This window comes from Sciurus vulgaris (assembly GCF_902686455.1).
Source record: "Sciurus vulgaris genome assembly, chromosome: 1".
In the NCBI taxonomy this organism is placed as follows: domain Eukaryota; kingdom Metazoa; phylum Chordata; class Mammalia; order Rodentia; family Sciuridae; genus Sciurus; species Sciurus vulgaris.
In genome coordinates, this window is record NC_136461.1 from 178029437 (window position 1) to 178041678 (window position 12242).

General features: G+C 29.2%; 1 protein-coding gene across 1 annotated transcript in view; it reads left to right on the forward strand.

Moving 5' to 3' along the window:
• Positions 1-12242, forward strand: part of RIMS2 (regulating synaptic membrane exocytosis 2) — a 631678-nt gene that overhangs the window by 497233 nt on the left and 122203 nt on the right. Inside the window, 2 exon segments of the mRNA XM_079106841.1 lie at positions 1403-1575; positions 2444-2695. Coding sequence (XP_078962967.1) covers positions 1403-1575; positions 2444-2695 — 425 coding nt within the window.

Below are 12242 nucleotides of genomic sequence, written 5' to 3' on the forward strand. Positions count from 1 at the left end.
TACATACCATTTAAATATGATCTAACCTTTAAATTATGGGCTGTTATTGTTCAATTTATCTTAGCCAAAATGTTTACATCTATCTAATATTTATAGTGAACCATTATTACTGGAAGATTGTTTATTAGGTAATAATTTTTCAAATCACAGCAAGTGGTTTATGAGGTAATCATCTTTCCAAGGCTTTGTGAAATTTACCAACATCTATGATTAGAAATTTCTCCAAAAGTTGATAAGATGAGGATGTTTCAGTGTTATATTTGAAGTACATATAAAGAAAAATATATTAGCAGATACTCTTACTCATAAATAACTATATTTGGTGTTTATTCAGAGAGAGAATTCAGTAGTACCATCAGGTAGTGATAAAGGAGAAATAATACTGGTTTCATTTATTTACATTATTTCAGATATCACACACATGTATTAGTTCTAATTTTCAAAACAACCAGGGTAGGAAGATATTATTATCCTTATTAGTTTAGAATAAGACTTTTAAAGGTTAAATAATTTGTTTAAATTTGCCCAGCTAGTCAGAGTTTTCCTTAATCCAGGTTTTCCAGGCTCTAAAGTCTGTGTTTTTTAAATCCTAGCTTGAGGACTTCTGCAAATGATCTTTAGATGTCAATAAAAATTTAGGTTCTGTCCATTAGTTTTTACCTTAATTGTATTTAATTAGAATAGGTCATTAACATAAAACATTCATGTTGGTTTTCAATTTGCCAGAATATTTGAACACCCGAGAACACCATAGCACCCTAATTGTGCCAGTTAACTATCTGATTATTTCAATTCCAGGAAGTTTGAATTTTGTAAATAATAATGATTTTTTTCTAGTATTTCTAGGATTCATCAAAATTCCATCAACTTGCTCAGAAATTAAACTTTCTCTTTTCTCTTGACTTTTTAAAAATCACTTAGTGGTTTAATAATTAGATTTTATATTATTTTTAGGTTTTCAGTGAAGCAAAATGGATTAAAGAGAAAATTGATGGCTACTCGAATTGGTTTTTATGAGTTACAACAGCAACTTTTCATTTTTTTTTCTCAAATTTTTATTCAGATATTGAAAAGTTGTACCTCCTAATATTAAGCCAAATGTTTATTTCCCAGATTTTACCTAAATGTTCTTCCCTGAGGCCTTTGCTGTTTTGAAGCTATTTTAATGGCCTTCATTGGGGTGTGGTGAAAATGCTCTAATTACTTTGCTAAAAACAAGGGTTTCATATAAATTGAATTTTTCTTTTAGGATAATTACCATTCACTTTGGTTTTATATGCAACTGAGTGGGTATTGCAGTATCCTCTGAGGACAATTAAAGTGCTGAAATAGGAGAAAGCTAATAATTGCTTTGTGTGGTAATACTGACAACTTCTGCGTATTTGTCAATCTGTGTTAACAGTATCGATCAGGATGGGATCCTCATAGAGGGGCAGATAATATTTCCACTAAATCTTCGGACAGTGATGTAAGTGATATATCTGCGGTTTCAAGGACTAGTAGTGCTTCTCGTTTCAGCAGCACAAGCTACATGTCTGTCCAATCCGAACGGCCAAGAGGAAACAAGAAAATCAGGTGAGTGAAGGGATATTAGCAGTAAACTCTTCTAAAATATTTTAGGTCTTTATTTTTCTCTAGATAAATGTAGAATCCTTTATTTTCTAAAAATTTTAATATTCATCATTAAGGCAATAGAAACTTCTGTATATATTACTTTTTATTTTAACTTGGTCCAGATTTCAGGCATCTTTCCTAGAAACAAATTTATGGAACTGATAACAGTTTCTGTGTACTAGATATTAGTTCATTTTATGAAATACTTTCATTATTTTATGTTTGCAATTTAAAACCTAAATGGTTATTATACCTTGACTAAAATCAAAGCATGGCTAAGTGAAGATGTGCATTTTTTAATGTCCCAAGGAATATGAAAAATAATATTTTGGAGACTTTTTTCCTACCTGAATACAGTGATTCAGAAAACAAGAATATTAATCTATTAGAAGGATGTCTACCCATTCCCCTGAAATTTTTATAAATACATGGAAAAATTTCTCTTCTACCCAAGAAAATTTATAAATGTAGTATATAAGTTAGTAGTATAATTTGGATTTCTCACTTGTCCTGTAGATTTTATGCATAATTGAGCTAAATTATCCTTTTAACTCTGTAATGGAGAGTTCATAGCTTTTTCTGTTCTCATGTAATTCTGTAAAAGGAAAATATGATTTAAAACCAGTTATGATAAGTATTGTTTACTTAGCACTTCTCCAGTATATGACAAAAAAGTGTTCAATGTTTAAAAGATACAATTTATATTTATGTTTTGATGGTTTTCATTGCCTTTTAGTTTAATTTTGTGTGCATTTTTTCTTGACCTTCTTTTCTTTTTTTCTTTCCTTGTATTTATTTGCATGCCTTCCATTTGTGTTGCTTTCTAAAGACCAAAGGGAATAGAAGAGGGAGGGAAAGAAGGGGATAAGCAAGAAGAGATAGTTCATGAGGAGGAACTGGTAAAGGAAGAAAAAAATGATGAGAATGGGAAAGGGAAAGAGATTACAAAAACCTGTAATAAGGAGGAAAACAGACAATCAGGAGATGAGGAAAAAACACAAGATATACCTGAGCAAGGGAAAGAAAAAGAACAGTGGAATAAAGAGGATTTGCAAAGGAGATTCTCACAAGATGACACCAGGTAAAATATGCTTATTTTTTGTAGACATTTATCATTAGTAAGGTAGTTTAGTGGTTTTTTTAGTATTCCTCAAAATTATTTTACTACTTATATTCATTTTATTTTCTTGTGTTTTATCTATTTACCTTCTAATTCAGCAAATTATTATGTTGGTAAATTTTTGTCTAATAAATTGATTTGCTAAATAGATTTTAGTTGGTTTACTCTAGCTCCGAGTCTGATTGACTTAATTTTCAACTTCTTTATGACAAACTGAGTCAAAATAAATTTCCCTTTAGGTCTTTTAGCACGAATTACTATATATCTTTCCCAACTATAGAAACTTGTAAACCCTTCAAATGAGATTCTGATGGTTTTGATTCTGAAGGATCTGAAAAACAAATTCATCTTATTTTATAAGTATATTATGTACTGGAAACATTCATCTGAACCCAGTGCCACAATAACAAATATAAACTTTATTTGGTCTCTATTTCCCTTGCCTCTTCTTACTTAGTGCTCTTGTAGCTTCTAGTGCAGTTTAGGTCCTGAGGAAGATTAAAAAGCAGTGGCATATTTTCTGATACTCTGAAAAGAAAGGGTAGTTGCCAGAGTTTATTGGGTTATGCCCTTCTTGAAATTCATCCACTTAGAGAAAGTGATGAAGAGAGAACTTTGAACAAGAAGAAAGGCAGGAAGAAAACATTAGCAGTAAGGCATCAAAACAACTCCATTATTTTTATAACACAAGCCACAAAGTAAGTGTGAAGCTGCCTTTATGGTATGTGCTGCATGTTGTTATATCAACACAAGTATGCACTAAGACTTCATCATTCTGCTTGAGCAAATGAGATTGCTCTAATTACTTTTATCTAAAACTGAAAAGTGCAAATCATGTACATTTCTAAGGAATAGGGTTTTCTAGCAATCCATAATTTGATTTTGTGTTATACAAAGTCTGCTTGATAAGCACACCCTATTTATAAGCCAAAATTTTCATTATTATATCTAAACCTAATATCAATTTGTTCTTTTCTCAATGTTAATGAGAAAGACGTTGTGGTAAATATTTACCCATCAGGTATATAATTTAGAGGTTTAGTCTGCAGTACTTCCTTTTTATTATACATATCAATGTTCTGTGAAAAGTTTCTGCATAATAGGCACTAACCATAAAAATCAATCTTAAGTAAGGCATATTTTGTGATTCAAGTTTAAACTAGTAATTGAAGTCTGTCTTTTTATATATTTAGTATGATTTATATATTGGTTTATGAAGATGACTGTTTTTCAGATTTGCGCGACATAGAATCATTTCATCACTAATTCACAGAGAAAAACTTCCCAAGATTTCTATATAGAGGAGTACGCATGAGCTCATTGATTTTTTTTCAAGAGCCAAAATCCCATACTGGCACACTTGGCTTGGTAGGCAGAGGTTTGGAGAAGATTTTATAATCTTAAACTTTCAGATTTTTCATATTATTTTCTTCAGGATAAAAGGATATTGTTTTATAAGGGAAAGGAAAAGATGGAACGTTCTTAGCAATGTGATTCATCAAGGCATTGTACTGAACTTAAGTAACTATATAATACTTCCGGAACTATAAGCTGTAAGGAACAAGGCTGAAATCTCTAGGGAACATATGTTCCATAAGATGAATTTGCTTTCATTTCTTAAAATAAAACTAAAATTCTTTATTCTAAGTAAATGTATCTGAGTATTCCTAGCAAGAATTTACTTTGGTACTCAAACAATCACAGGTTGTTTAAACACACACAAAAAAACTTATTATTGGAAATAACCTGTTCTATAATATACCATGAATATTTCACTTGGAATCCACGTTTTTATAAAGAGAATGATCTGATTCCAGAGTATTTACAGCACAATACTGTAATAAACAAAACCCTTTATAAATGATATTTTCTTTATAGTATTTAGAATTCATGATTTTATTGTTTATAATAAGATACATCAAAGTCTATATGTCATTTAAAATGTTTTAATATGTTTTTATGTGTGTTCTCAATTTTATATTTATTTACAATTGCTGATTATGTACTATATATATGTGGTAAACTGAGAGATAAAGAGAAAAGCATTCATTCAACCAATATTTATTTAGAAAATTTTAGGTACTATATTAATAACTGGAGATACACATGAAATTAAATATTTCTAAATTTCTAATCCTAGGATGAAGCATTTTTTTAGCCATGTATGCATGGCTGTATGAAAACAGCCCTGTATCCAAAAAGTGTCATCAAAATTCCTGAACAAATTTGGCACATATAGAAGTGATCTTAAATAATCTGTAAGGAAAGAAAGAAAAGCAAATATTGAAAAGTATAGTTTTGTCAAAACCAATCATGTCTGTCACTTTATGTATCCATTTCTCCAAGTTCTATTCTGTGCACATAAGATTAAAGAAAAATTTTAAAGATCAAGAAACTCCCATAAACTTTTAGTTCTCAGGCATGTTTATAGATGTTGTGTGTAGACATGCCTGTACCTTTCTCTTTTTAAAGAAAATACTCTGAGATAGGGAAACTTTGAAGGAAACAATGGCATCTTTTCAAATTTTCATGAATAACTATTTTTTAAAAAGAGTCTTAAACCACGACCATGTAATTATCTAGGCAAGCAGAATAAATGTTAAATATTCATTCAAAGGCATTGTTGCTAACATACTGTTCTAGATCAGAATTAAAATGTGGGAATAGATTTAAATGACTATAGAATTGATATATACAGCATATTTATGCCTATGCTACAGACCTTTAAAGAGAAAGAAGTATGTCTCATGAAAATCACCATAGATTAGGAATCTGAAATACCTATATTCTCATGCAGACTGCCATGTGTACCTATCCACTTTATCTTTCTGGGTTTTTTTAGCTTGTCAAATAGAAAAGGGGATGATTCAATGATTTGCACTCCTTGCCATAGCTTAGATGAGCAGAGTACACAGCAAACAAGAAAGTATTCTGATGATTTCTGATGATTTCGCTTTATTGTCATGAACTCAAGAGATAATTGGTTTTGTGACTCAACACTGGTATAGCAAACAGCTCAACTTAAAGTTTTATCATTTGGAATATGTTTACAAAATTTATGCAGCTTGTATTTAATATTTTGTATATCAAGTTCAATTTTTTTGATATCTGGAAATTTGTTTCAGTAACTTATCCCAGAAACCATGTATCATCAAGGACTTATTTTCTTTAGTTTTTTTCTAAATCTATCTCCTACTGATTACCATACAGAATCTTGGAAGCCCAAATAACTTCTATTCTATCTTATGCTTGTACATGATACTCAACGAGAAGCTTTTAAAAATACTCAAACATTACACCTAAAATTATGATTCTGAAATTTAGGGTGAGACCCAGGAATTTACATATTTAAAACAAAAACTCTAGGTAATTAGGATGCAGGTAGTGTATAGAGGTTATCCCTCCTCTTTTTTGGTTCACTTGTGTTTTCTAATGAATTTTAATTTGTGAAATTTAATTTGTGAAAAAAAAGTGTCAGCTGGGATTTTGTTAGAGATTGTGTTCAGTTCTATCAAATTGAGGATTATTGCTTTCCAATCTAGGAACATGAGGTATTCTTTTTTTTTTTTCTTTATATTCTTGCAATAATGTTTTGAAGTTTTCAGTATACACATCTTACCCTTTCTATTAAATTTACTCTAAATATTTTATTTTATTTTTGGTGCTATTTTAAATGGAATTTTACTATTAATTTTATTTTTAGATTATTCATTATTAGTGTATGGAAATACAGTTGATTTTTTTATATTGACCTTGTATCCTATAATCTTGCAATAGTCATTTATTAACTCTAATGGTATTTTGTTAGTTAAGATTTTCTACATAGGACATCATGTCATCTGTGCTTAAAGATAGTTTTGCTTCCTTTCCAATCTGAATGCCTTTATATTTTTTATTATCTAATTGAACTGACTATGTCTTATACTACTAATGTTGAGTAGAAGTGGTTCATTCTAAGTTCTTACAGCAAACAACCATTTAGAATTACTCTTGCACGTGCTATAAAAGCATTTTGGAAGATATTGTCTCTTATGCTAACCATCTATTTTAGAATAGTCTATGTAAAACTTTCTTTTAAAAATTTATGATTATGTCTATTAAATAATTGATTTATCTGCCTTACTGATAAGAAAACTACATAGCTCATTGTATTTTTTTAATCTAGTCTATCAGGAAGTTCAAGATAAATGTCAAAATATGCTAAATCCATTTAAATTCTTTTACTATATTTTAATCATTATATTAAATATAATAGTTAACAGTTTTCACTTTTGCCTCCTTTCTATTATATACATTTGAGGTATATAGCATGTTTTTTTTTTAAATTTTGCTTTTTAGTTTTAGATGGACACGAAATTTTTTGATTTTTTTTTTTTTTTAATTTTTATGTGATGCTGAGGATTCACCCAGTGCCTCATATGTAAGGGACAAATGCTCTACCACTGAGCTACAACCCAAGCCCCAACATGTTATTTTGATATACTTATCTTGATATACACATACATACCAAAGTGATTACTTAGGTCAAGAAAGTAAATATACCTTTCATTTCACAGTTACTTCTCTCTCTCTCTCTCTCTCTCTCTCTGTAAAAGTGTCTAAACTCTACTTTCTTATTTGCCTCCTTTTTGAGGTTTGGTTTTTCTTTTTTCATTACAATTATGAGTTCTATATCCTTCTGCTGAAACTACCTCAAATTATATATTTTGCCAAATTTAGTTAGCAGTTTTCATACTTTTTTAAAAAATTTTAACCCTATTACCATTCTCTTAAAACATTTTCCCACTCTGGGCTTTTGTTATTTTACACTCCTCTCATTCTCTATCCATCTCTCTGTCCACCTCTGTATTCTCTGTGAGCTTTCTGTATTCTCCTTCCAGGCTGAGATAGTTCAGGATACCATCCTAGGTATACCATCCTCTTTTCTTCACTCTACACATTCTATCTTGATGGTGCATTCTGTTCCATGGCTATCTTATATATTTTTTTCATGTGTGCATGTATGAATTCCAAATATTTATTCCAAAATTTTCTAATCATCTACCAGTTCTATCCAGTTGGGTTCTAGCCATCTTCTTGTCTATCCTAAAAAATGTCAAACTCGGTATGTAAAATTAAATTCATTGTACTCCTCACCAAATAAGCAATCAAAATAAGTAATCCTGTGCTCTTTGTTCCAGTAAAAGCATGGCATTAATATCCTCACTCCTGCTCAAACCAGAAACTAGGGCAACACTCTTCACTAATTCTTCTCTAGTCATCACAATTTCCTTCCTCCAATCACATTTTTATTAATTTCAGTGCTTAATTATCTTTGAATTATGTCCATTTCTCCCTGTAACTTTTTACTTTCATAATTTAAGCAATTTTCGCTCATGGAGATTGGATTTGTAGGAAGTTTTTCTTTAAAAACCCCAAGTCCCTTCTTATTGTGATAAAAATGAGTAGTTGATTTCTCTGAAGTAATTCATTTGTGAAAACCTCATAGAAAAGCTGTCTTTACTGACATGGATAAAGAAAGTGTGCTATATTCATACAACGAAATATTATTCAGCTCTAAAAAGATTGAAATACTAATTCGTACTTCAGTGTGGGTGAAACTTGTAAATGATATACCAGGTAATACAATAGGCTGTGTATAATTTTATTTATATAATATATCCATAATGGGAAAATCCTAGAGACTTTACAAAGTAGTTTAATGATTTCTAGGGGTTGATATGAAGGGAGAATGGGGAGTGACTCCTAATAGTACAGGATTTCTTTTGAGGGTGATGAAATGTTGTAGAATAGATAGCAGTGATAATTGTACAACATTGTGATTATATAAAACAAACAAAAAAAACAGAAAAACACCAATTCACACACTTTAGAGGGGTGAATGTGAATTTTATTGTATGTTAAATATTTATTGCATTTTTAAATGCCAAAAGAAAGTCTCTGCAAAAAAAAATGAAAAATTTATAATCTATGTTGCTTCTTCAGTAATCATTATGAGTATAGTAGTGGTAAAATATAAACAATATTATGTTTAGGGCTTAGTTTATCAAGCATATTTTCTTCTCTTCTAATACTTTTAAGGGTTACCTTTCCTTCAAAATATTTATTCATCTCTTTTTTTTCTTTGTTTTCATTCTTACATTTTTTTCATCTCATGGGACTAAAGAATAGAGCTCAAACCTTATTTTCAAGAGAAGATGGTGATTTTCTTTCCTTTTTTTATGGTGCCAAATTTATAAGTTATTAGGCAGTTGGAAAGTTGGTTGTCACTGCCTGATGACCTTTATTTTCTCAAATATGTAATAAGCGAGAGAATGTTAGTGTTGAGGTATTGATAAAAATCCTATCTTTTGACACTAAAGTCCCATCTTCCTCCCATTTCACTCTAGAATGCCTTTGGAAAACAAATTGAAACAACAAAAAATTTATTCTTTTAGTATTATTTATGGTGGAAAAATATTCTCAGAAGAAAATTCATTAACTTATAGCCTCTAACCATTACAAAGTCTTTTTCTGAGTCAATAGCATAAGAATATTTTTTGGAAAGCTTTGTTAAAAATTGTTCTGATGCAAACTAACCACAATAATTTTAAAGCCTAAATACTACAATAATTAAAACATTATATATTATTTTGTATGTACATTTCAGAGGTTCTCCTCTGTAGTCTTTTAAAAATCCTATCATGTGAATTTGAAAGGATCCCTGGATTAAACCAACCAGCAAGATAATAATATGAAGTACAAATACATAGAAAAGTAAGTTGAAGATTTTAAGACTTTTTAAATGTAATTTCAGAGAATTAATCCCATGAGTTGATGCTTTAAAAAATGAGTCTTTGGTCAAATAAATTTGGGAACTACTACACATACTCTTCTCATCAGAATTCAGTATACACGTGCACTCTGAGAAGTCCTGCAGTAAAGTTGTTCAAACCAGCATTTCCTAAACTTAATGATGAAACTATTTTAGTGTAATACTTTCAAAATTTATCCTGGATATGTGCTTAGAACTCAATGTCATACCTTAAATTTCCATTTTTAAGTTTAGCCTCTGTTCTTTTGTTCTTACTGAGCTTAAGCATAGAATTATGATATAAAATTTAGGATTGCCCAGATGAGATCCTTGCAACTAGAAAAATCTTACCAGAGGAATTGGTCTTGTCTCTAAAGAAGACAAGTGGGAGTAGAAAAAGAATCACAAAATCAAATAGTAATTAATGTATCTAACGAAGAAGAAATATATTATCCAAGGAATATGAGATAAGATTTCTCTCTCAAAGACACTCAGGAAATTCATAAAAATAACTTATTAGAATTCAGCTATCATGAATATTGAACATTTTTCCTATCGTTTTGTGTATTGAATTTAATCACTGTATTGTTTAAGAAATCACTTCAAACAAAGCAAGTAAGCCACAGTGTAAAAAGATCGAGCTGACAAATAGCCATTTTGTATGTTTTCTGTAGTTCTAACAACCCACTGAATTGGGCCATTGACTGCTGAGATCAGATATTATATCTCTAGAACTGTGTTTATGTCATATACATGTGTGTGTGTACATATGTGCATGTCTACATGCTGCTGTATCACATACTTAGTAGTGTCTTTTTTCCTAATTTCCTTCTTTATAATTTACTCCTTCTCTATTTCTCATTTTCAAGATGTTGAGAGGTTGATTTCACATTTCTATTTGATGATTATGAGTTCATGATTCCTATATCTAATATTTTAGCACATCATTAAATTTCACTATTTCCACAATTTATTGGAAAACACCTTCTTCATTAAAAGTATTAATTTTACACTTTATGTATAAGAAACCAGCAAATTCTCTTATGTTTGACATATATGTATTCATCAAGATCTATCAATTTAATGAGTGACTATTATAAGGAAGATATTTATAGACTTGTTAAAATAATATATAGGTATTTCTGTTATTCTATCACACTTGTAAAATATTCATTTATTTTAATTATTAGTAGATAATGCTTATGTATCGTTTGTAGAGTGTGCTATTGTGTAAAACTGATTTATAATTATTAGATTTTTCCCAATTGAACCAAATCCTACTTGTGTGTAACTTAAAAACAAAAACTAAAACATCTACTTTATTAACTTGGAAGATGATTATAAATTCTTTAATTTATAATTCTTTAATTGAGCATATGTCTGAAGCATTCCTTTGTATTTATGATGTATTTCACAATTTTAAAAATATGAAAAAGAATTGGAAGGAAAAATCATGTTAAAGAATATTATCTTAGAATTGAACCAAGTTTTATTTTAACCCAATGATTAGTTGTATAAAATAACTAATGGGTTTATACACACACGCACACACACACACACACATACACATACATATTCATGTGTAAACATACACACATAGGCATATATATGATAGTTCTGCTTTTATTGGTGTAATTATATTCCAATTCTAGACTTCTGATCTCAAATTGTATGATTTTTTCATTAGAACAAATTACTCCCACTATCAAGTTTTATTTAGGTCACAACAATCTATTCAGTCATTTGTTTCTTAGTCCAACTTTTCAGTCTTTGCATCACAGTATAAAATGGAATAATGTAATAATAGCATAACACAGATAAAACTAGCCACAAATAAAGAAAATATAATCATGATATTTTCTGTAACATGGCTCAAATTACTAAATTGGATCAATTTAGATTATTAGAGACCTAAATTTGACTTCGGAAATAAATTGTCCCAATAATTAGAATTCCTAGTTTATTTCAAATTTATTTGTACTGGAAATTAACTTTCTTGGTCTCCAAGTATATTTAAAATATTCCTACTGTTATGTTTAAATTATTATTTACCTTTAAGACACAACAACACAGGAAAATTATCTTAGCATTTTCAATAGTATTTATTTTTACATTAAAGGTTTGTCATGTTTTATTTACATGTACATTTCACTTGCTACATATTACTTCTTCATTTGGTACTTTTATACAATTATATCATTCATCTCATGCTGAAATATTGCTTTATCTCTTTCATTCAATTTTAAACTAGTCTCAGTTTGTAATGATTATAGGAAGAAATGAAAAAGAAGATGAAAGATAAAAGACAAAAATATAAATAATAGAATTTATTAATGCATTTTACATAGAAATATATAAATTGTGCTATGAAATATTTTATTAGTCTTTTCATTATATTAAATAAAATCTACAATTAACAGTATTTAACCCCTTTGAAATTTTTTCATATGTATTAATAAGTATTAATAGCTAATATTCTTATTAGCATAAGTAAAACTCTAGAAACCAAATCATTATTTTGAAAAATCTACCAATTCCTTTTTCTTTACTGATGGATTAATATCTATATTTTAATCATTAGCATAATTGCATCAAAGAATGACAGATTCAAACCTCAATATACCTAAATGCTTGATTTGTTCAAGTTTTCTTTTTAATCATTTAATTTTTATATAGATTTATACCTCTAATAACTTTATAGCAACTTTAATTTCT